This window comes from Struthio camelus, chromosome 10 (assembly GCF_040807025.1).
Source record: "Struthio camelus isolate bStrCam1 chromosome 10, bStrCam1.hap1, whole genome shotgun sequence".
Lineage (NCBI taxonomy): Eukaryota > Metazoa > Chordata > Aves > Struthioniformes > Struthionidae > Struthio > Struthio camelus.
In genome coordinates, this window is record NC_090951.1 from 26,285,686 (window position 1) to 26,310,955 (window position 25,270).

Genomic DNA, 25,270 nt, shown 5'->3' on the forward strand with positions numbered 1-25,270 from the left:
GAGTGCTGGTGGCAAGGCCCAGCAGGATGCAGGCAGCAAAGGAGAAGGGGGCCGCAGCCCTCCAGTTCCCACAGGGCTACAACAGGGCCCGCCAGCTCGGCCCAGGCAGGCCCACGCGGGCCGCCCACAACTCCACACAGTGAGATCATGCCACAACACCGCCCAGCTGTCTACCAACCCGGACCGGTCGAGCACCACCGGGGGGAACCGCCGCAGGGGAACAGCCCGCAGCGAGTCCGAGTCCAGCGCAGCCTCCTGCCACCCCACCTAACAGCCCGCCCTCAGCGGCGCGTGACGGACGGACGCACGCACGCACGCACGCACGCACGCACGCACGCAGTGCTCGCGCGCGGCGGGGTGACGCTGCGGCCACGGCCCCGCGTTTGAAGTTGGCGCGCGATTCGCGCCCTTTTCTCCCCTCCCACTCGCCCTCCCAGCCTGCCCCGCGCGGCCGCTTCCCCGCGAGGCCGACCCGCCTCCCCCTCCCACCCCTCCCCGCTCCGGCCGGCGGCCGCGGCAGCCGCGCTGGCGCAGGCGCACTCCCTCCGCCCGCCGCCATTTTGTGTCCGAAGCGACTGTGGAGCGATTAAACCGCGAGCTGGTGCTGGGCGCTAGCAGCGGCCGCGGCGGGGCGTGCGGGGCGCGGCGGCTCCGCGGGGCCCGGGGCGGCGCGGGGCGGCGGCGGGGCCCGGCGGCCGGAGCGAGCTCGGCGGGGTGCGGGCGCAGGTAAGCGGTGGCGGGGGGTTTGCAGTCGCTTTCTCCGGCCTCTAGGTGTCACGATGGGGCTCCGGTTCGGCTGGGGCCCCGCAGCGGCCGCCGCCGGGGAAGCAGGGGGCTTTGTCTCCCTCTATCGTCCCCAGCGCGGCCGGCGCCTGCCTGCCACCGCCGCCATTCCCCACAGCGCGGCGCTGGGCTGCGGCCTGCCCGGGCCTCCCTTCCCGCCGCCCCCGCCCGGGCAGGCCGCCGCCGAGCCGCCGGCTCCGACTCCATTTTCTTTCCTTTGTCTCCTCCACCGAGCCACCGGGGCTAATTACCGCCCCCTCCCCGCCACGCGAGCCGCCGGCACCCCCCCCCCTTCCCTTCCCTTCCCTTCCTTTCCCCTCCCCCGCCTTCCCCGCCCCGCCGAGCCGGGCCTGGCCCGTTCCCCACCCGCCCGAGCGCGGCCGCTTCCCCTCCCGCCTTCCCCGCGCGAACCTCTGCGGGGCTCGGCCTGGCGGTCTCCGCCCGGTGCCTGTGGCCTCGCTCGATGTCCGGCCGGCGCCTGGCCGCAGGGTGGACGCGGTGGTGGCGGCTGCGTGTCCCGCTCCTGCCGGCCGCCGCCTTGCTGCGCTGGCGTGTGCTGCGGAGTGAGAGGCGCTGCGAGGCGCAGAGCGGGACTCGAGCTCCCTCTGCAAGGCAGGCTGAGCAGCGCCATGCAGCACCGGGACGCGGGCACGGCTGGGGGGCGCCCGCTCTCGCCGCGCTGCCCCGCCGCCGCCCTCCCGTCGCTCCCGGCGAGCGAGTGACCCGCCGTAGGGCCGTCGTGTCGTGTCCCCCCCCCCACCCCCCCCAGCGCGGCTCCCGCGCCTCGGCCCCGGGGCGCCCGTGGGGCTTCAGCCCGCCCCAGCGGGGTCCTCACGTTGCCCCAGGGGAACGGCAGGCGTGGGGCTTGGCCGGGACCAGCAGCACGCGGTGGCGAGGTGCACCTGGGCTACTGCCGGCCTCGCATCAAGTTTTTCACTCGCTTAAACTTGGCCCGAGCTACAGGCCTGCAAAGATGCGTTTCTGAGCCGTTTCCCCTCCGGAGTTTGCTTTTTGCTTGCGTGCCTTTTTAAGGAACTGCATTTGTGGAGATGAAGACCTAATGCTCACTGCTAAATACGTTTTCATTGCATATCTTAACACGGGCTTGTTCGGGGCTGGTGGGGGGAGCTAGCACACAACCTAACTCTTTTTGTGATGCAAAGGAGTGGATCACACGTTTTGTGTACAAACCATTTGCTTTTTGCAACAAATTTAAATTTCTTTGATGAATATATTCATACAGTGTCTGATTTACCCTTAGCTCTGCTAAATCACTTTGATACAAGGTTTTGCCATATTGTATGCATCTTTTTCTATTTAATGTAATCCTTCCTTAGGACTTGCTTGCTGGTGAAAACCAGCTGGCTTTCCTGTTTGTGACTTCCTCTTTTTCCCCAGTCTTTTTCGTGCATGGCTGTTCTCATGCCATGGTTATCATATTCTGGTAATAAACTCCAGAGATGTTACTAAAAATATCTCAGATACTGTATGTACCACTTCCAATATATGTATGTTTTGTTTCAGTGCAGGAACTGTAAACATTTTCTCGAATTCTGCAATTTATTCTGCTTGTGCAGAGCCTGTTCAACTCGCGGAAGTACTTTGGGTGTACAAAATAGCTCCAAATTGTGTTCAAGCTGAAGTTCTTATTTAAAACATCCCTAACCTTTTACTTACCTACAGAAGGAATCATTAGGAGTGAAGAAAGGAACAATTTGAGCAGAAGGGCAAAACAGTGCTTTTTCTGAAAGGTGATTCAGATTTTTTTTTTTTACTTTTGCTTTGCTTTTTTTTTCTGGATATATAGAACTAACACAATTTTATTATACCCTGTACTTTAAAGATACCTGAGAAAGGTTGTTAGGATGCACGGAATGGTTTCATTAACACTTGCAGAACTTTGTGGGATGTTTTTGAGGAATAATATCTGAGTAAAAGGCACAGAAAGCAAGTTCCTCACCCTCAAGTGACCCTTCAACAGAATTGGACAAAACTAACTGTAGTATTTCAGAGAGAGCCTGGACAGTTGTCATTGCAGTGTGAAGTTCACTGGCAACTCATGCCTACAGTGTTTCTGAGGGAAAGGGTTATTTCAAGAACTGCTTTTAGTAGTAGCAGGCTGTGTCTTGAATGTGAACTGTGGCTAACTTGTGTGTATGGTTACCGGTTTCTGTGGCCGCAGCTTAATATCTGCCTGGTGGTACCGTTACAGTTTTCTTGGAAATGCCAGAAGCTGACCCATTTTGTTTTTGTATTTATTTTGTATTTGCCTAAAATATAGTTGTAGATGGTTTTTCTTCTGTATAGAGTCTATGCCAGAACTTAACTTTACTTTCTTCTCTTTAGTACTTCATATCCAAGAACTCCTGCTTGTCGAGTAAGAATTTTTTGAAGTCTGGAAGTCTGGTTGAACGTTGTTAAGTTTATCTGCTCTTTGACCAGAGCCAGAATACTCCTTGCCCTTAAGCTTCGTGCTTAGGCAGGTCATTCGTCAGTTGTAACAGCAAGCTTTCTTGAGCTCTGATTTTCTTTTTTCTTTTTTCTTTTTTTTTTTTTTGGTAGTGCTTCCTACTCTGTCTGAACAGTTTTCTGTACACTAGCTATTTCAGATAATTTTGTAAGTGTGTGTATTGTTTCTACAGGCTTACTTTCCAGAAAGATCTACTGATAGTTCAGACTGCAGGCTGTTCTCTGTGTTTTAATCCGTGCACATCCTATATATAGCATCTTTTGACATTTCATCAGGTTGATCTTGTGAAGAAAATCTGGTTCGTGTGTGTCAGGAACCCCAATGTAGATGACCTGCTGCTGCTTGCCATCATTTTCCTGTGTTCATTTCCTCTGAACATATAACGCTGAAAAGTTGGACTGATCCCTTTTGGACCATACATGCTGGTACACCCTAGCTAGAAAAAGCTGCTGCTGTTCACAACTGTGGTGGGTGGAATTGGGAGTCAGAGCAAACAGGACAAGACCTAGACCTACACAGAGAATTATGTAAAAGGTTTTGTTTGATTTTGTTGTTGTTTATGTAGGTTTCTGGGTGTCTTATTTAAGGTGTTTTTTTTTTTCCTAAAAATATGTGTCCGTAGATCCCCTCTGGCTCTAGAAAGAACCTTTTCTGACTCCCCTCTTTCAGTTGCAGGCAGGCATGTAGATGCTTTAGCCTAAAGGGTCTACACAACATCCATTTTGTAAGCCTACCTTATAACTATTTGAGGCCTAGAAATGCTTTTGAGTGACTTATAAGCAAGGTGAAAACTATAAGTAAAAAAATAGAAGCTGTAATTTGTTCAGGGAGAGAACAAGTAAGACCAAAGTTGTTGTTGTTGCAGGGGCATAGGACATCACAAATAGGCATCTCAAAGTGAGCCCTTTCCCCTTCTGTAAAGGAATGAAAAACAAATACCTTGCCTGCTGCCACAGTTCCCATCTGTGTGCTACTGTGCAAATTCTTCCCTGTGGCCTTGGATCTGGCACCTTGGATCTGGAGCCTGCTGACAAGTGAGAACACAGGTATATATTTTGTAGCTGGCTACAACTGGGGATTGGCTATAGTTAAGAGACAGGATGTTGGGTATGATGCAGTCTCCAGCCTTTAAGGGAAGGACATCTCACTGGCATCTCAGAAGTCAAATTTGCAGAGGATAAAGAAGTCAGAGTTGCAGAGGGTAAAACTCTCTTTGATGCCATCCCACTGTGAAGTTCAGGATTTCTTTCTTCCACCTATTAATGTAAAGGTTCCGCAAATACAATCAAAACTCCTTTTCCTGGCAACTCCTCCTATTAGCTCCTCTCCATCAGAGAGGGAATATTTGAGAGAGTAGTAGAGCTTTAGATCATAATGCTGCTCTTCCAATGGTTGTATGTGTTTTAGGAATATGTTTAATAAAGAACAGCCGCCACTGCTATCTGCACACATGAATTCACACACTGACTGAATTGCTGCTTAGTCTTCAGCTTCCACAGTGGAGCTAAAAGAAACTAAAGCTTTGACTTGGTGGTTATTTTGTTTGTATTAACTTACTGAACTGTACTGACTTGTTTGCTTAACTTTAAAGCTCTGTTCATCCATTTGGCTCTAGTTCAGATGCCCTGTTCAGCCTTTTTGAACTAAACCTTGAAAGTTCAATGAAGTTTCAAACTGTCCTGCTCCACAGTGCTACATGATCCTGGAGAGACACATAGAACCATGAAATTCCTTTTTTTTGTTTATTCAAAGATTATATTTAGTGTTCATAAATGTTTTGGAATGTTGCCTTGTTTTTCAGACTTCTTGCTGTAGAGAGAAACTTTTTCCCGTACTTTGACTGTAACTGTAAATGTTGCTTTTTTGTACTGAAGGAATTTTGAATTTCATTTGAAAAACTATTATGTTTCTTCTCCCACTTCTCTCCCATAATCCATTACTTTTCAGAAATTAAATGTGACACTTATTCTAGACAGATATTTAATATGGAAAACTAAATAGCTGCTCAGCTGATTGATTTCAGTATTCTTGGATTAACAAAACAAAACTCCAAAAGAAGAGTAGAAGACCCACAAGTTAGGATAAGGATTTTTATTTTTCAGGTTGTGTTAATATTCAAGTAATTATACGCAGAAACAACTAAGTTTCAGTGTCTAACACAAAGCAAAGTTGATGTTTCCTTCATTTTATATTATAAAAGCTTGGAAACTGCCAAGTTTTGGAATGTTTTTCCAGTAGGGTCCTTAACTGAGTGGAAATACAGAAATAATAAAATGGCTGTTCTTGAACAGTGCAGTAAACCTGTGTCACATCAACGAGACCTGTAATAGAATGGATTCCTGAAGAGTTGTTCTGTTCTTTCCCTACAGATGAACACGTGATTTAGAAGTTGTGCTCCATAGGTTTTTACAATCACACTTCTTTAAGTTATATTTTTATGAACCCTTCAGTTTCGGCCATCCTAATTCTCACTGTCAAACAACTTAGGATTTCAGCGTGCTGTGTGCTGTATGTTGTTAATATTAAAGGGTCAGGTGTTTTTAGAAGCACAAGAGGTGCTGCGATCAGGTAGGATATCCTGACTGGGTAATGCAGTCAAAGGCTGCTGTACTGGTAGCAGTTCAACCCGCTGTTGCGGGGGGTTTTTCCTTGCAGCCTGTAGTGCAGGTAGTATGCCCAGATACCTGTTGTTTTGTCTGTCAGCTATCTGCATTTGCTTCTTACAACATAACCTTGTTTCTCTGCCATAAAAACACACTCGTGAAGTTTATAACTCTGCTCAAATGTAGAGGCAGAGTAGAGAGACTGTGAACTGAGTTCTGTTTATACAGAAAATCTTATTTTACCTCTTTTCTTTTTTTCCCTAGAATCTAAAAATTTATGTTGACCTCCCTGAACTTGTCAAATTCCAGCAAAACTGGACCCAAAACACATGGTATTTGGAGCATGAAATATACCTTTGTCTGTATTAATATAAATCATCCTTAGAAGCTTGTATGTCTCTCAAACATCAACAGGTAACCATCCATAAACTAGAGCAGGAAAAAGTAGCCTTTTCCAATTATATAAATAATGTTGTTTACCTTAATTGGATATTATATTAATCCTTACTCCCTCTGCAGTTATTTAGAAGTAGGCTGTAGTACTGAAAGCCTCTGAAATTCCTGTTTCTGTAAAAAGTACTCCTTCATTTACATTGGGAAGGAGGGGAGATGTTTGTCTTGGCTATTTTTTTTTCTTTTTTTTCTTTTTCCCACTTCTTACACTGGAACATCCCTAGCCATGGTGAAGGAAGAAATAGTGTATATTTAATAGGAATATACTTTGGAATGCTAGAGAAATTCTAGGAAATGGGAGAAGTGCTGTTGTATCAATATTAAAGAGCTGGGTGAACATGGCAATCTGTAATGTAGTGCTGTGCAGAGAGAAAGACACCTAAGCTACCTTGGGTATTTGGCTAGCACTATATGGATGTGTGCTGAATGGATGCACATGTAGTTTAGGTTGATACCAGCTCTCCTATTATGCTTAGTATAGGATTTAGTTAACAAGAACAGAATAGTGTATAATTAATCCTACTCCGTGTGGCTTTAAGGAAGCTAGATCTGGTTAACTTTATATTGAAGACTTTATCAAACTCAAATTATAAAGAGAGATACTTTTACAGCAATAAAAATTAGTGCACAAAATCAGCAAACGCCATCCAGTTGATTGATGGTTTGTGAATAGTCCATGAAAGTACAACACTGAGTTTCCAGGGGTGTTAAGCAAAAACTAGTACTTGCTTGTCCTAATTTGTTTTCGTTAGTGATTTGTTAGTGCAAAATCTTTATTGCTTTAAAACTTCTGGATGATAAAATTGTGGTTAATGGAATGGGAAATAAGGCAGCTATCATGATTGTGAGGTAAACTACATCAGCTCAAAATGTGTGTTAAGGCTGCCAAATGTAAAGCTCTACACCTGGGAACAAGGAACAAGTAAATCATGGTAAATGGTATCCTAGAAGGCAGTGACTGAAAAGCATTATGGTGTCAAAGTGGATAAACAGTTTAAACCTGAGTTTCCAAGGTGATGCTGTGATAAAGAAGCTAATGTGATTTTCAGACTCATTAATGGAATGAGATAGCGTTCTTACCTCTGTGGTATGGGGTGAAGTCATTACCAAAATTCTGTGCAAGTTCTGGTGTCAGCACTTAAAAGGGTGGGGAGGCAAAGAGAGAAATACTGGCAGCAAGATGGAATAACCTCCAAAACGATCAAAGAGCTAGACCTGATGCCATGCATTGAGCAATGCAATGTTAAGTTTGCTATGCAGTTTAGCAGCAAAACTGAGGGGTGATTTGATGAGCATCCTTTGGTATCTCCTTGGCAAGTTAATACTGGATATTAGAGCGGTTTTAATTTTGGTGACAGACACAACAAGAATTTATAGCCAAACAAATTTAAGACCTCAGTTTTTCCACGGTGAAGGTGATTAGCCATTGGAACATGATATGAAGAGCAGTGGTGGATTTTTCCATTTCTTAATATCTTTGAATCAAGAGTGTGGAAACATTTCTGAAAAATTACTTCAGGCAATTGGGAGGTACTGGACTTCTTATGCTTTGTATACATTTTCAGAGCTATAATTCACAAGAGGTCAGACTAGGTGATCCAATGGAGGGTGATCATGCTAAAGGAAAAAAAAAAAACAGGGAGGAGCTCCTCATGTCCTTCTACCACCTCCCATCATTTTTTGGGCAGAGAGAGGTTTAGGACTTTTCATTGGAAATCTAGAAGAAGATCAAGCCAGTCAAATCTCGTGAAAGTAAGGAAGTAAGCAGCTACTGATATGTGCTAGAGATGTATCAAAATAGCGTTCCATATGTTCGGTCCAAGCTTGTGACTGTAAAATCTTTAGTTTGGTCTATAGTATTAGTGAGCTATCAGCAAGATAAACGTTACTTTGCTGTCAGGGCACACTGCTGGCTCACATCCAGCTTGCTGTCTACCAATAACCCTGGGGCCTTGTCAGCAGAGCTGCTCTCTGGCCAGTCAGTCTCAAGGCTGTATCATTGAAGGGGTGGTTCTCCCCAGGTTGTATTGTTGTAAATGCTCAGAGAAGGTGAAGGAAGGTGGGTTTTTTTTTTTTTTTTTTATTCAATGTACTTCAGAAAATGCAGCTTTGTTAAAATCTCTGTCCTGATTTTTGTATTAAAGTGCATATTCAGTAGAATATTGAATTAATCAAGAATGAAACTAGGGAGAGTAAATCTATGAAATAAAGAACAAACAACATTTATTAATTTCAGGTTGTGATAATGTATCGTGCTTAGAGGTCTGACTGGGTGTTTGACACTTCTGAGCTTTCCAGAACGTTACAGTGAAACTAACAGCCTGACAGTGAACTAAGCAGCTCTAGGTGGAGATTGCTGAAATCTGAAAGTACTTTTCAAGTATTGCATATGTCAAAAAGATGGGAAGAGGAGAGCCTAAACTTAAGACTTGTCTCAGCTGCAGAGATAACTTCATTGTAACCCAAATGCTCTTGTGTTGAAAGAACTCAACTCAAAAGTGTCTTTGAGTTTGGCAATTCTAGTTTCCCTGGCTGTTTGTAAGAGGGCTATTAAGGTAGCTCTGTTGCTCCTACTTGTGTTCTTTGGAAAAAATTTAGTCTGTGTTCAGCCTGACTGCTATTTTACAGTGTAGTTCCTAGCACTCATACCAGGCCAGCTTTTTAGATAGATATAGTGAATTCTGTGGTGAACCTGTAGCCCATAGGAGGAAGAAATGGAGAAATAAACCACAATTGATGGAAAACCACTTTTTGCAAGAGATTGTGGAGCTATAGACGGTCCAGAGAGACTAAGGGGAATAGGCAGATATATCCTCTCTAACATCCCATGACCGTGGATGCTGGGATGAGGGCAGTAGACCGCAGACCTGACTAGGCCTGATTGCTCTCCCTATGTAGCGTTTCCTACTCCTGCTGTCGGAGACAGACTATTGGACTGTATGGACTGCTAGTCCAGCCTTTTAGAGCATTTTCTTGTTCTTGTTGGAGAATGGATTTTGCAACCTATTGATAAAGGCTATGGAATAAATTTACAGCTCTTGCTTTATCAGGAATAATACTGAAGCATTTGGGGAAGTAAAAGTCCTGGTTTCCATGGTAAATTGGTTGACTTACTTTGGGACTGTTGTGACCCCCACCTCCTTCCACTGCTGACACTGAGCAGGGTCAAAAACAAATGGTGCAAGTGGGGAGTGGAAATACAGCAACTCTGAGTTTGTGGTTGAATCCTTTGTGGAGCCATCCCTCAAATTATTTTGGAGAAGATAGAGATTCTCTGAAAAGGTAGTTATACTGCAAATGCTGTATATATTTGAATATTTGCATGTGTTTTGACTTAGTCAAATTCACTGCTGTATTTCAAATATATTTAAAATCTTCAAATGAATTCAGTTCTTCCATTGTTCAGTTTGTAATTTTTACTTTCTTGAAAGAAACATCTTTGTTCTCTGGATGATGTTAGGTCCAATAAAAAGGGCCCTGGACTGGACCCTGTAAGTGATTTGTACTGCCATGGAGCCTTCGGTGATTTGGGGCAAATTACTTAACCTGTTTTTCTAGTTTCCCTATCTTGTTGTGTTCAGTTTGCAAAGCTGACTTCTTGTAACCACCTCTAACATCCAGGGATTTAAAATGAAAACAGGAAATGCTACTGTATTAAAATGGCCACTCTTTTGCATTCTGTACTGAAGTGTGATAATTCTGCACTTTGAAACAGTAGCTTTCAACTTCTTTTTGCTAAATTATTTGTAGTGGAGGTACAAATGTGAATATGAACTTTAGATTTACCCTCCCTATTTATTATGCGAGAACCTATTAGAGTCACTCAAGGAGTTTTCTGATTACAGGTTGTAAAAGGATCAGTTTTTTGAAGGTTGTAGTTTGAGTCTAAGTTTATCAGATCATTAAAACATTCTTTTTGGAGGATGAAAGAAGTTAGTGTTATTCAACGTTATAACTTACTGCCCTTATTGATCTCTGAAGAGAGATCTCAGTACTGCCCCAGGAAGCCATAATACTCAAAAGATACTCCTTGATTATTTGATCCTTCGCTACCTTCCATGTTAATGTTCTCCCCTCCTTCTTGCTCAGGAATGACTAATATTGACTTCTTTCTGCTCTGTTAGCTCTTTGAGCTACTAGAGCGTATATGAGCCCAGAGTAGTTTATTCTCGGCTGCCTTTTGTGTGTGTGGAAATAATTGTTTGTCCTCTTGAAGCAGTTGTGTTCTCTGCCTGCTCTACCAGTGTTTTGACCTATGTGAAAGAGAATTTGGCAGCTTCTGTGGAGGTGTGATGGAGCAAATATTCTGATGGCTGACTTGCCTGAGATGACGTTTGTAATGTTTTTGGATGCACCTGTCCCGAGTGGCTCATGCAAGCAAATCCTTGCAGAACATGTTTTCTTCTCCAACTCCCCTGGATTAAAAGAAGGGAGATAGCCTTGAATGTTTATCCTGCTGTGATATTAGTGAGATTCTCCTTCGTTAGAGGTACTTGATCCTGTGAAGTTGTTGGTCGGCATGATGTGTTACCGTTTGTTCTTGTCCCAGAGCTGCTTCTCCAAACAGGCTGCCTCTTGCTGACAGCTAAGGGGTCTTTTCAGCCACCCGCTGGCATTCAAGATGTAAGCTCTTGATGTGATTCTGGAGAAAAGAGCACACCTTAGTCCTTGGTTCTCCAAAGACAGATTTTTCTTTTTAATAATGTGGAATTACTGGTCATAGTCATTGGTTTTCTCCATGTCTAAACAAAGTGAGGTCACTAGTCAGTATTGCTTCTGCCTCTTCTATCTTAACTTCATATAGGAGCTCTTGTCTGATGCTGGTCTTTGGACAGCCCTTCTTTGACTTCATATCACACATGTTTTTGTATCTCATAAACAGTGATGTACTAAGCCTCTGCTCTTGTAATGCTGCTCTCTCACATTAAATGCCAGAAGGCTTATATTCATCTCTCTGAAAGTGTAGGTCACTAGGTAAATTGCCAAGGGTGACTGTCCTTATATACATTAACAACACACAGTAAAGAACTGATCATTGTTTGAGATCTTGCAAAAGTATTCCAGGTCCTCTAGAACTTGCTTGGGAGTAAGAAATCCCTCTGCCCCAAGAGCTTTGTAGGTATAATTGTATAAATGAAATCTGTTGCTCTGTGTTTGAATGTTAAGTATATCCTTAATTTTTTGTAAAGTCTCATGCCAGAGATCATAACATAATTTGGGTTGGGAGGGTCCTCTTGCGGTATTTTGGTTTCAGCCCCCAGTTCAAAGCAGGGCCAACTTTGAAATTGGATAAGGTTTTTAGGGTTGTATGTAGCAGCCTCTTTTTTTTTTTTTTTTTTTTTAAAACATCTGCAAGGTTGGAGTTCCTGCTCTAAGCAACCTGTTCCAATGTTTGACCACTCTCATTGTGGAAAAGTGTTTTTCCTAGTATCGAATCAGAATTTTCCTTGATGTAACTAGCCTGTTGCATCTTTTCCTTTCACTGTGTGTCTCCAAGAGTTTGGTTTCATCTTCTCCGTACCCTCTCTTTAGCTAGCTGAAGGCAGTAGTAAGAAATTCCCCTCAGCCTTCTCAAAGCTAACTATGCCAATTCACAACAAGTGCTCTAGCCCCCGTCATCTTGGTGGCCCTCTACTGGGCTCTGTCCAGTGTGTGTCAATGTCTGTCTTGTACTAAGGAACTCCAAAGTGGGCATGTGGAGCAATTTTATTTCCAACCTAGTGCTGTTTCATTCAGGCTTATCATACACGTGAAAAATCTGAATGGGAAAACTAAATTTAATGGGAGGTATTTTATGGGGAAAAAATCCTGGTTGCTGTAATGGAAGTAGGCTTACCTTTCAAATAAAGAAGAGTAAGAATGAGGTTCGCCCCCCCCCCCCCCCTCCTTGGATAGTACTATGGAGTAGGTGAAAGCAGGTATGACTTGCCCTTCTGAAACGTGTACCTTAATCTGAGGACCAAAGTTTCCCAGAAGTATAGCATATTAGTAATTTGAGGTTCTGAGAGTGGTGTCTGAGCTGCTTAGAGCAAACAATTCTCTTCAGAATTCCAGTGATGCATTTCCTTAAGGAGAATCGATACCTTGTGGAGAGAGAAGGATGATTGTGCTTTGCATCTACCATACAGTCAAAATGTGCAAACGTCCCTGTAAAATGCTGTTCCACGTTTGCGATATCTACAGTGTAGAAAATAACTACAATTACTATTGTTCAGTTATTCTTTTCTCCTACTTAAGAGGCTATGGTGGATACACCATTTATTCAAAATGGAGATCTCCCCACTGTTAAGTCATTTGCCAAGCTGAAGGTTTGGTTTTGAAAAAACTGAAGAAAAGATTTTTTTAATTGAATTTCAAGAAAAACAAAATTTAGGATGAAAGAATAACAATAGATGTAAGGATGCTTATATTGAATTAAATGTGTCCTATTTAAGAGTCCTGGCAATAAACCCAATGATGAAAATTTTAAGACAACACAGTTTATATAGGAGTTGGCAGCTTTTTCTCAAGTGTCTTCTGAATGTAGAAGTTGCTCACTATGAGCCTTTCCTGTGTTAATTTTCAAGTTTTTAAGTTTTAGGAAGTAGTCTTTTGCTGGGGTAAGGCTCAGGAATAAAAACTCAGCTAGTAATAGTAACTATTTTATATGCCTGTCACTGTGTGCAGGCTCTCATGAGCGCAGGACCTGGCAAGGATGCACTTCTTCATAGCATTTATACTGTGCCGATAGCAGTTGAGCTCCCTATGTATCCTCCAAGTGTCCCCTTTCCTGGTTGCTGAATGCATATAGCACATGTGATTTTATTGCATATATGTAGACTACAGAGAGATCAATTCCAAAAAATTTTTTTAATCCTATTACTTCACTAGTGCTCAGCATCCACAGCTCTACCAAGTTTGACATCTTTGCTGAACGATTAAATCTTTGCTGCTCTTTGAACAATTAAAAATAGATTTGTCGATGAAAAATTGCTGTCAGAACCAAGACTTAAGCACTTTGTAGTAAATAAAATTAAATAAATAAATGACAGAAGAACCAGGGAAAAAGTAGTATCTAAATTGAAAGGGCATAGAACCAGTATGAAATTCAACACTGTTTGGCCAGCTTTGCTGAGTGGAGCAAGAATACGTGCCTCGCTCCAGAATTAATCCTGTGGAGTTGCTTACTGTTCTCAGGATTTTTGGCATGTATGCACACTGAGGCCTGAGCAGGATTAATGATGAGAAATAATGGGCTGTTTTGTAAATAATTTAGTTCTGTAAATCTGCATATTTTAAGTCTTTGGTTGCTTACAGTAATGAAGTTAACTTAGCAATTCTTCAGTTAGCTGAGGTGGTTCCTCCTCACGGTAACAAAGTTAGAAGTGTGTTAGAGATGACTTTGTTACTTCATTGATAGTGTTATTACTTGCTACCTTGGCAGTATGTGACAGGTTGTACTTGCTCTAATTTACACTCCTTTGACAATAAAAATTGCTTCTTTATTGTGATTTGGTATTTCCCAGCATAGGAGGGAAATAGGCATAACCAGTTCTAAAAAGTCACGTTGCAGCCTTAATTTGACATTAAACATACAGAATTTCAGGTTCCGAGAACTATATGTGCTGAAGAGTCTGAGAAAAAAGTAGAGAGGAGTTTGTAACACCTGAGTTCACTCTTCCTGGTAAAAATCATGAAAGCGGATTTAAAATACTCATACAAGTTTTGGTTTTGTTTAAGGCTTATTTGATAAGTGAAGGAGCCCTCAAGCAATTACCATGCTACTCATCATAGAGCTGTAGAACTAGGCACTTTCGATTAAACGTTCAAACGTGTTTTTTCCCCCCTCTTTCCTTTCTTTTTGTATATAGTTTTACTAGTACTACTAACCTGTTTTGTTCCAGAGTGTGTGTTCTGACATCAAGAGCTGTATGAAGAATAGCCAGAATGAAGAGAACAAATCAGTCCAGGCAGAAGTGCAGAAGCTTCAGGAACGCAAATGTAAATTAAGGGGTTTCAAAGTGTGGTAAGCATTCCATGCTGAGGCAGTAGTTTCACAGACACTTAAGGCTAGCCCTGTGCTGGAAGAAGCTGTCCTGTCTTGCCGCTCCTTTGGCTGGCCTGAGCAGCCACACTGGAGAACTGGTCTGGATGGAAATAAGTATCTTTTGGCTGGGTGAGTTCTGGTCTGAATTAGTTTCCTGCAGTCTTAGACATGATTGTGCCAACATGAAAAATAGTTGGAGGGATGCAGGTGGGAACAAACGAGCAGTGCAAAGGCAGAGGATGGTTTCTTTGCCAGACTTAGGCTTTACTTTCAAACACACTGAACTAACTGCTGGTAGAAAGGCTTCCCCCCCCCCCCCCCAAGATGAGTGTCTTTGTGTAACTTTTGCTTCATAGATTTTGATGGTTGATTGTAATGGCACTCCTGCGGCTTGGTTGTAGAAGAATATTTGGAACATGAGTCCAAATGGATATGTGCATAAAATGGATTATACTACCTAAAACTGCAGCATGAGTGCTACTGTTCAGGATTGATGTGGGTTTGATTTTGTTTATTTCAGTTCCAGGGTTTATTAATTCAGATGAACTTCCCTAAGGTCTATGACTCAAGAGCAAGCATGACTTGCTTTAGGCTTGAGGAGTTTCTACCTTGTCCACCACCCTCCTCCCATAGGTGTTTCCAAAACTATCCTGGAATTTCCTGCCCCCGTTGCAAGGGCGGCAAACTCTATCTTTACAGTTGACATCCTGACATTAAGCCAACTGACACTGACTTTGGTTTCCCTTACCGCATCAATTTGTGGAGCGATTAGTAGTTACTGCATGAGCAGCTATGCTGTTCATACAGGAGCAGGAACCATGCTACCATCCCAGGGGTTAACGCTTCCTGCCCTGTGATTTGAAGCCTGAAATCCCTTGGAAAGGCAAAGTATCACTACTTAATAAGTGTCTATGTAAAGGTAAAAGGAATAGCTTTTCCCCAGCAGTTTATACTAGGGTATTTGTTCATCTAGATGAAGCCTTAGAGGAAAAAATTCCACATACTTTTACCCTGTTACAGAGTTTACAGAATGCCATGAAACTTGCTGCACTGACCTTTTTCCAAGTGTGGTAATATCTGGTGCCATTTTGACATCATGCATCAGTTGGCCAATGAATCCTACTATATCAGATTTATTTTGAAGATAGGGATGTTTTTATTTGCTTTTAAGTGTGCTAATGTTCTAAATGTAAGTCTGAGTTAACGTGCAAGGAAGAATGAGCACAAATTCTTGTTCATAAAACTATTAACCTTTTTCGAAATCTGTCTGCAATATTAGGCTTTGCCTCTTGCGGCAATGGCTTTCACAGGCCACATTTCCAGTGGTGGTCTGTGAGCTTCCTCCATCTCTCTTATATTATGGAGTACTATAAGAGGAAGGCTTTGAGCAAGTTTATGGTCTAGCTTTGACTATTAATCATCTGAAAATGAATTCTTCTCTGCCTGCTACTTTTAAAATTTAACGTGTAAAATATAGAAGGCTTTTAAAGTCCCATATTTGTCTTTCAGAAATGAACTGTAGGGTTAGGAAAACATTCTTAATACATTAAAAAGGGGAAAAAATCCTAGAAATAGGTGATATGGGAATGTTTAGCTCACATTTCCCCATTTTCATTGGAGAAGTGTGCGTATGACTGAAGAACTAATTTGGTCTAAGGAGACTGCAGTATCAGTTGTTGAAAGAAATAGAGTTTTCATGCTTATTCAGTTCCTCCTTAATTTCTCCTTCCTTCTCTGTCTACTTAACATTCTTATGTAACTTAGTTGTACATTTTTTTTATACGTCTTTTACATAACAGCTCAGATCTCTAAATCTTCAGGAAAAACAAGGAAAACTTAGTATTTCTGAAGCTAAAATATATTGAACTTCCAGAAATAAAAAATGCTGAAATGCTTCCATCAGACTGCTTTCTTTAAGGCTTGCCATTTGAAGTTAGGAGTTACAGCCCAAGGGACTTGAAAGTGTGAGATTTGTTATCAGTAACTGCAGCAGTTTTTAACAACACAGATCTCAAGCGATTCACCTTAATTGTATTATGTTTTCATGTCCATTACATGCTACTGCTTATTACAGCAGAATTACCCGTACCTTTTCTGGAAGGTCTGTGATTCTGGGGTCTCTTGCCACTGCTGGTTGAAAGGAATAAAAAAAGGCTTGTTCTACAAACTGCTGAGGAAAGACATGGAGTTAAAATTCCTCTGTCTTGCTTGTAGACCCAATATATACTCTAATTTCATGTCTTGCAAAGCCTTTCCTCTGTGTTCTTGGTCCAAATGAGCAGGTCAACTTTTTCTAAGTAATTGCAAAAAATAACTGGTTTGTGCTACTCTCTGACTGAAAAATGGGTATCAGTGTTGGCTGAAGTTTCTCATCACTTTATCTCATGAGGCATGGTGAATTCAATGTTTGAAAGAGAACTGGCAAGATCCCTGGGCAGGGGCAGCAGCTAGAGAGATTTTGTGTGTTAACGATCGTTTGGAGATGTCTTCTTGCAAAGTATAGGCATTTGAAGTGTCATTGGGATGCACTGGAATTCTGCTTCAACACCAAGGCAGTTGTGGGTAAGGAATGCCTTGAAGCCCGGGAGATGAATTGACTGTGTTCTTGGGGAGTTCATAATGAAGGGGAAGGGGTAAATAGATTTGGACGTGGTTCTGACCAGATTAATTTTGATAACACCTGGCCCAAAATGTAAGCATAAGTAACAGGTAACCTTGTTTCTCAATTAAAGACTAACTGAATAGCACAGTGTGTGTTTCTGATTACAATTAAGTTACATCTGTCTTAAACAGGAAGGTGACCACAGACGGGTGGGTACTGTGACCGAAAGGGTTGCATGATGCTTGAGTGAAATTGATTTCACTGAAGTGTGTCCTCTGTAGATGGTAGGATGGGACAATCTGGAGGATGGGACAATCTGAGGGGGCTCCAGCCCCCTCATCATCTCAATGTAGTCACTCAACTTTTTTGCAAAAAAGATGTGGATATCACTTTTTATTCTCTGAGTCCATCTGAGATGGAAAAGTATTTCTCAAATTAATTTCCTGTAAGATAGCACTTCCTGTATAGGGGATTGGTTCTGGGCGAATTACTTGCTCTTAAGTGGATTGGCAGCAACAGAACAGAGGGTGACTTATCTGGTGGCTGAGTTGCCTTTGTGTGAAATAGCAGTGCATAGATGGCTACTTTTAACTTCCATATGCTGCTCTCCCATTAGATGTTAGCTCTGGACGAGTCCCTGGAAGACAGATTTGGTTTGACGAGGCAGTGTGCAGATACAGAGAGACCAAGCAGCGCTGCATCTTCCATTAATGCAGCTGTGCGAAGTATATACTACCTTCATAAGCTAATAACATGCAGTTGCAGGATGAAACAAGTCAAATCAAAACACTAATGGTACTATCAGTTTCTCGATACCTGCTGATTAGCGTTAAGTATATATTTTTGAATAGTTACATGTTAACTATTTACCTACTTAAGTAACTGTCAGCTAAATAGTCGAATGTTGATTGATTTAAAACTGAGAGGGTTTAAATGTTTGCCCTAGCTTGATCCACTTAGCTCTTGAAATCTTTTAATAGTCAGTGAATTAATGAGACTGCCTTTAGAGTGTGCGTGTATATAAAGCTATGATAGATGTGCTTGTCAAGCAGTATATTTGATTTTATGTGTGTGTGTGTGTGCGCGTGCGTGGTTTCAGTGCCAGTGTTGTAAGTGAAGGAGAAAGCAAGAAACAAGTAACAAGAAAGCAGCTGGAGAAGGGAGATGGGAGTAGCAGTCCTAACCAGTGGATATGGAATTGAATCCCAGAATGGTTGAGGTTGGAAGGGACCTCTGGAGATCATCTAGTCCAACTCCCCTGCTCAAGCAGGGTCCTTTACAGAGCACGTTGCCCAGGATCACATCCAGGCAGGTTTTGAATATCTCCAGGGAAGGAGACTCCACTACCTCCCTGGGCAGCCTGTTCCAGTGCTCTGTCACCCTCACAGTGAAGAAGTTTTTCCTCATGCTCAGATGGAACTTCCTGTGGTTCAGTTTCTGCCCGCTGCCTCTTGTCCTGTCGCTGGGCACCACGGAGAAGAGTGTGGCCCCATCCTCTTGACATCCCCCCACCCCCTTCAGATACTTGTACATATTGATGAGTCCCCTCTCAGTCTTCTCTTCTGCAGGCTCCACAGGCCCAGCTCTCGCAGCCTTTCCTTATAGGAGAGATGCGCCAGTCCCCTCCTCATCTTTGTAGCCCTCCGCTGGACTCTCTCCAGTAGTGCCATGTCTCTCTTGTCCTGGGGAGAACAGAACTGGGCACAGTATTCCAGCTGAGGCCTCCCCAGGGCTGAGGAGAGGGGCAGGATCACCTCCCTCCACCTGCTGGCAACGCTCTGTCTAACGCACCCCAGGATACCCTGGGCCTTCTTGGCCACAAGGCCACACTCCTGGCTCATGGTTAACTTGTTGTCCACCAGGACTCCCAGGTCCTTCTCGGCAGAGCTGCTTTCCAGCAGGTCAACCCCCAGCCTGTCCTGGTGCATGGGGTTCTTCCTGCCTAGGTGCAGGACCCTGCGCTTGCCTTTGTTGGACTTCCAGAGGTTCCTCTCCACCCAATTCTCCAGCCTGTCCAGGTCCCTCTGAATGGCAGCACAGCCTTCTGGTGTGTCAGCCACTCCTCCCGGTTTAGTATCATCAGCAAACTTGCTGACAGTGCACTCTGTGCCTTATTCCAGGCCATTGATGGATACATTGAGCAAGACTGGATGCAGTACTGACCCCTAGGGGGAACACTGCTAGCTACAGGCCTCCAACTAGACTCTGCGCCACTGACGACAACCCTCTGAGCTCTGCCATCCAGCCAGTTCTCAATCCACCTCACCGTCCACTCATCCAACCCACACTTCCTGAGCTTACCTAGGAGGATGTGATGGCAGACAGTGTCAAAAGCCTTGCTGAAGTCCAGGGAGACAACATCCGCTGCTCTCCCCTCATCTCCCCAGCCAGTCATTCCATCAGAGAAGGCTATCTGATTGGTCAAGCATGATTTCCCTTTGGTGAATCCGTGCTGACTACTCCTGATCACCTTCTTGTCCTCCACATGCTTAGTGATGACCTCCAGGAGGAGCTGTTCCATCACCTTTCCAAGGATGGAGGTGAGGCTGACAGGCCTGTAGTTTCCTGGCTCCTCTTTCTTGCCCTTTTGGAAGACTGGCTTTCTTCCAGTCCTCAGGCACCTCTCCTGTTCTCCAGGACCTATCAAAGAGGATGGAGAGTGGCCTAGCGATAACATCCGCCAGCTCCCTCAGCCCTCGTGGGTGCATCCCATCGGGGCCCATGGTTCTGTGGATGTCAGGTTTGCCCGAATGATCTCTAACCCGCTCCTCCTCGCCTAAGGGAGAGTCTTCCCTTCTCCAGACTTTCTGTCTTTCCTCCCGGGTCTGGAATTCCTGAGGGCTGGCCTTAGCAGTGAAGACTGAAGCAAAGGCAGCATTCAGCAACTCTGCCTTCTCTGTATCCTTCGTCACCAGGGCACCCACCCCATTCAGCAGCGGGCCCAGCATTTTCCCTAGTCTTCCTTTTGCTAGTGATGTATCTGAAGAACCCCTTCTTCTTGTCCTTGACATCCCCTGCCAGATTTAATTCCAAATGGGCCTTAGCCTTCCTTGTCACATCCCTGCACACTCTGACAATGTCCCTATAGTCCTCCCAAGTGGCCTGTCCCCTTCTCCACATTCTGTAGACTTCCTTCTTCTGTTGGTGTTTTGCCCGGAGCTCCTTGCTCATCCATGGAGGTCTCCTGCCCACTTTGCTGGACTTCTTCCTCAGAGGGATGCACCCGTCTTGAGCCTGGAGGAAGTGATACTTGAATATTAACCAGCTCTCTCGGACCTCCCCCTTCCTTCAAGGGCCCTACCCCATGAGATTCCTCCAAGCAGGTCCCTGAAGAGGCCCAAGTTAGCTCTCCTGAAGACCAGGGTTGCGATCCTACTTACTGCCCTGCTTCCTCCTCGCAGGATCCTGAACTCCACCGTTTCATGGTCACTGCAGCCAAGGCTGCCCCCAACCTTCACTCTCCAACCAGACCTTCTTTGTTTGTTAGTACAAGGTCTAGCAGCTCACCTCTCCTCGTTGGCACCTCCACCACCTGGGTCAAGAAGTTATCCACAATGCTCTGCAGGAACCTCTTTGACTGTGTCTAGCTGTGCTCTCTTCCCAGCAGAATGCAGTAGGCATTCTACAAGCAAAAGCTTCAAGTTTCCAATGTGAAACAATTACCTTTTAAAAAAAAAAAAAAAAAGACTTGTTTTTTCTTTTAAAAAAAAAAAAAAAAGGCATCTTAGCTTCTAGTTGCCTGTTACTACAGTACAGTCTTAGAGCTTTTGCAGCATATTCAGACTCTGGATTTCTCAGGTTGCAGGATAGGCTTCATCACTCAGGGAGACTGCAGCTGGACAGTACTCCCTTTTCTGTATACAGCCTTACCTTGCGAAGCGTTTGATTTTGATTGTGACAGCTATCTTTTGTTGATACTCATATATTGACAAATACTGCTCTACAAATACGAATACCCTACAAATAACAGGCTAGTTATGGTCACATTGCAAATGTTGATGCTTTCTTTAAGACTTCTCTCTTAAGTTGGCCTTATGAGTGCTCTTTTTTTGGACATGTCTTTGCAAAAAAAGACTGCAGAAATGTGTTTCTGCTTTTTAAGTGTCTGGTAACAAACAGTTGAAGCCTACAGTCACTAGGCCTTACGTTGTACCAGGATATTCTACTGAATGTTATTCTCATGTAATATTTTGTTTGAAATTTTGTCCGTTATAGTAAGAAAATACCATTAGTTGGAAGAAATTTTATTAATTTGCTTTTCTAGTTTGATATATCTCAAGTTGTGTGATGCTTTTTGCTTAAAGCTTTGTGAGCTGTCAAGCAGGGCAGGCCTACCTTAAAAGAAAAAAGAAGAAAAAGTTGGTTCCATTTTTCTCCGTTTTCATGAGTTGAACACAGTGCTTCTAAGTATTTGTACAGCTTATGTTTATAATTGGATGCGTGAGAAACTCCACCCTTGTTAATTTATTTCTGTGAGCAACATGGACAAGATTCTACTATCAAATTTCAGTCTTTACATGTACAATCCAAGTTCTGGATAAGTTCTCAGTGTTTGGTTTTATGCACATCCTGTTCAGATCGAGCTGAGCCACTCAGGTTGAGTGTAGTACCATGCAGATGTGGCAGAACTACTTCTACATCCGTCCTGCATTGAAAAGTTTTATAGCCATGTTTGTGAAGTGCTGAGCCCAAGCTAACAAGCTTTGCTTAGATGTGTGTGGCCTTGTACACGGCTCTTCAGGTGTCTTGTATACCGCTTTCCCAATTGTATGAGGATTTCTTGGTTCTAGTGTAGCACTACGTGGAGAAAAAGAATTTTTGCGTCTCTAAGTTGACAGAGTGCAACTTTGAGAAAATGTTGTGCAGACATCAAGTTTGTATTTTAGATTTGCTGTCCGCTTAAAGATACTACTGATATGTTCCAGATACTAAGACCTATTGTAGTGACCAGTGGTTGATAAAAGCACAGTTAACGTCAGCTTAAACATCTTAATGTAAGAGTGGCACTAGAAAGGCCTAAACTTAACACTTTTTTTGTGTTCTACAAATTTGCTTTAAAAAAAGTTATGTTCATGTCTTGCTCATCTCTTGTTATCAGGAAAGCCCTGTTGAAGCAAATGCAAAGGCTTCCTTCCTATTTAACTGTTTTATCTTTGACTATGCTTAGTGGGAGTTTTTCAGAAGATAGAGGAGAGCCATGGAGACTTCGTGGTGGGAAAGGAGAGTGGCCAAGTACTCCTACAGTTATTTTGCCTCTGTTAATGTCTTTAAATAGTTACAAAGATATGTTTATTGACTAAAGGCATAAATAAGAGTGGGAAAAAAATCCTAGGTTTGACCATAAACCCCTTTGGATACAGACACTTAAAAATAATTTTTTTTCTTGTTTTAGATAGCAGAAATATGATGTAACTGTGGGATATTGGGTGTAGTTTTTGCTTACTGTTTATGCTTTCAAAAGTTTACAGGATATATAGGAGAAGCTCACTAAATCATATTTTGTTAACTTATGGTTTTGTTCTGCTTTTTAAGTGTGGTCATTCTTGAGCTATATTACTGGTACCTAAGGTACAGTAACGGATAGGAAGAGAACTGAGGATAAAAGCCAGAAATGATAAGAAAAATACATTTGCTAGTGTTTGTTCCTTTTATTTCCCCGTAGTGGACTCATTTGTAGCATATTACACATGTTCTCTGAACTATTTGAAACATTATTTCTTCCCCAGAACTTGGGGGTGGGGAGCAAACAGTATTTTTAGGAGAGTGAATGTGTAAAAAGTTGAAGAAAATCAATTTCTATTAAAATTAGTAGAAATGGAAAAACTTTAGGAAGTTGCAGGATCCTGTCCCAATGAACTGGTATTTTCTAGTAACTCTTTCAGTAAGTACCAAACTTTCATCCAAAATGCCCTTTGTGAAAAAGGAGAACTCATTTGAAAATAAATCTCAATCTCACACTCGCTGTCCAGCAAACACTTGAATAAACGAAACGATTGAAAAGTGAAACTGGACAGGCGATGCAAAGCTCACCACAGCGAAGACCTCAGAGACAGGGTCTCTCCAGACAGTTGGATAGGAGAGGTCTCCTACGTTTTGCCTAGCTCCCTCTTCTCTCTTAAATTTAGTGGTAATCCTTCCCTCTACCTTCCCCAAACTGGAGAAGTTTTTAAATTTTAAAATTCACCCCTTCTTGAAAACAAATCTTGGCAACTTCCAACTGATATTATTTCTGTGCAATTCTGTATTTTGCAGTATATAACCTGCAATAAATATATATATATCACCTGCAGTAGTTCATAGTTTTCTTTAAAATACTGTGGTATTTTGTATTGTATAGTATATACAATATTGTATACTGTTTTTTCTTAAGGCTATTTTTCCCTGACAGTAACAGCCTTGCTTAGAAACAGTCGTTTTCAGACTAATTTATTTTAACTGAAGGTAATAGACCATATTTTACAGCACGGAATTGGCAGAAGTAAGTGTTCAATTGTGTGCTGAATTTTGAAGTATGAGAGGTACAAGGTAACAGTGAGGTGAGGGGGTGGCAAGAAGAGATCTTCCCGGCTGTGCTGTTGCAGTGCATGTGGCTCACCGCTGGAGGACAGCCGTGCTTTGTGGTTCCCTGCCTGCCCTGTTAGGCATGCTGCTTCAGGGTCCGGCTTTTGCAGAAGATGCTGTAGGTAGTCAGGTAACTTTAGTGTCCCTATGGTAAGAGAAGGAGCTAGGGGAAAAGAAAAAAAAAAAAAAAAACCCCAAAAACCCAGGAGTCTTGTAACCATTTGGTAAAGAAACTAAGAAGAGTTCTTCCACTTGTATTTACTGTTCTTCCCACTGTAAGGTGCTTTTGAGCAGTATATTGCTTGCATACATTTACCTGATCTTAGCGCAAGTCTCTGTTCCTATGCTGGCTAACCTTCTTGACCCCATAAGCCGCATGCCAGATATAAGAGTTTCCTAGTGTGCAAGTCTGAGAGATGGTGCCTTCCTACCACTCCACTGGGTGACCTGGTTCTGCAGTGTAGCAGAGCACCCTGGCAAATCTTGCCTGTTGGCCTGCTTAGCAGGCTTGTTATCGTGGTTGATGTTGACAACTAAGGTGAAGGCCCTTATGAGAGCACCACCTGAACTGTTTGGAGCTGTGTGTAATTGAATCAAGGTTGCTAATCGTTTCCCTGTCCCATTACAGGGCACAAAAATGAGATGGTGTTAGCCCTGCAGTTGGATTCTTACCATTCTTTTTCCTGTGTCTTAAATTTTTGTTGTTTGATTTCTAGTCATTTACCGTGCTGTTATATTTTGTTTACATCTGTCCTTTCTTTCCTTACTCATAGGCTTCTGGTCACCTAAAAAGGCTTCTCCTTCTCTTTCCCTACAAATATTTTAAGATAATCGAAAGACAATTTGCTCTGTTTCACAGTTGCTGCAGGATAAAGGCCAAAGCTCCATTCTGATCGCCTGCTGGCTAGTATAAAGTACTCGCATCATCTTGTGTTCTTCAGCTGTTTGTCCATATGGATTTGCTGTGACTTGAAAAGCTGATGGGTGTTAAGAAAAAGGAGAAGCAGGATCCCTACAGGGAGTGCACGTGAAGCCATATGTCAGTATTTCTGGGTATCTGGTGCCCCCTGGAGACCGCTGCTGCCCACAAGAAACATAGCGAATATCAAGGCTACACGTTAGTAAATGACCCTAATCTGAGCAGACTGAAGAAAGATAAGAACACATCTTCTTCTCACGGAAGAAGTGCAGGATACTAGACAATGCCAAACAGTAAAAGCAAGTGCTCTCTAAAATAGTAATAATTAAATGTCTTGTATTTCTTAAAGCTAGTAAAGACTGATAGCTATGTTTCATGCTTATGTATATATGCCCATGTATTTCAAAAATGAATATGTAAGGCTACGCTGAGACACCCGATATTAGTATGATATGAGATGCATTGAGTTTAAAAGATAGCTTGGAGAGGTTCTGTTGGTTAGTCTGAGAGGTCAGTAGATATAACAAGAAAATGTAGAAGTCTCCTATCAAACCTGGAATTGGAATTAGAATTTTATGACAAGCTTCATAAGGAGGGGGGTGGGTGGGTGTGGTTTTTTTGAACACCTTGATACTTTGTTTCAGTGATGAAATTGGCCTGAGTACCTTCTCAGCACTTAGATGAGAGATATAAGAATTGTATCACAATGCAGGAAATTATTTGACCTGATTCTGGTATCTGCTTTCATTTTTCCTAATGTAAACCAGCTGTACCAGAGGTAGATTTATGAACTACTCTTTCACTCTGATTTAAATATGATTTTCATTTAGGAAAAGATAGCTTCCAAATGATG

At 43.0% G+C, this 25,270-nt stretch overlaps 1 protein-coding gene across 9 annotated transcripts in view; it reads left to right on the forward strand.

Annotated features, from left to right (window-relative positions):
- Nucleotides 1-650: 650 nt before the first annotated feature.
- Nucleotides 651-25,270, forward strand: part of CTCF (CCCTC-binding factor) — a 38,898-nt gene continuing 14,278 nt past the window's right edge. The window contains exons 1-4 of one of the 9 annotated variants that reach the window (XM_009686815.2): nt 1,806-2,534; nt 3,529-3,678; nt 4,119-4,299; nt 6,121-6,270. In XM_009686815.2, the coding sequence (XP_009685110.1) occupies nt 6,250-6,270 (21 nt within the window). In that variant the 5' untranslated portion in view covers nt 1,806-2,534; nt 3,529-3,678; nt 4,119-4,299; nt 6,121-6,249. Of the gene's footprint in view, nt 727-1,805; nt 2,535-3,528; nt 3,679-4,118; nt 4,300-6,120; nt 6,271-14,220; nt 14,290-25,270 lie in introns of those variants that run through there. The other 8 variants (XM_009686814.2, XM_068955341.1, XM_068955343.1 and 5 more) reach the window with 8 other exon arrangements.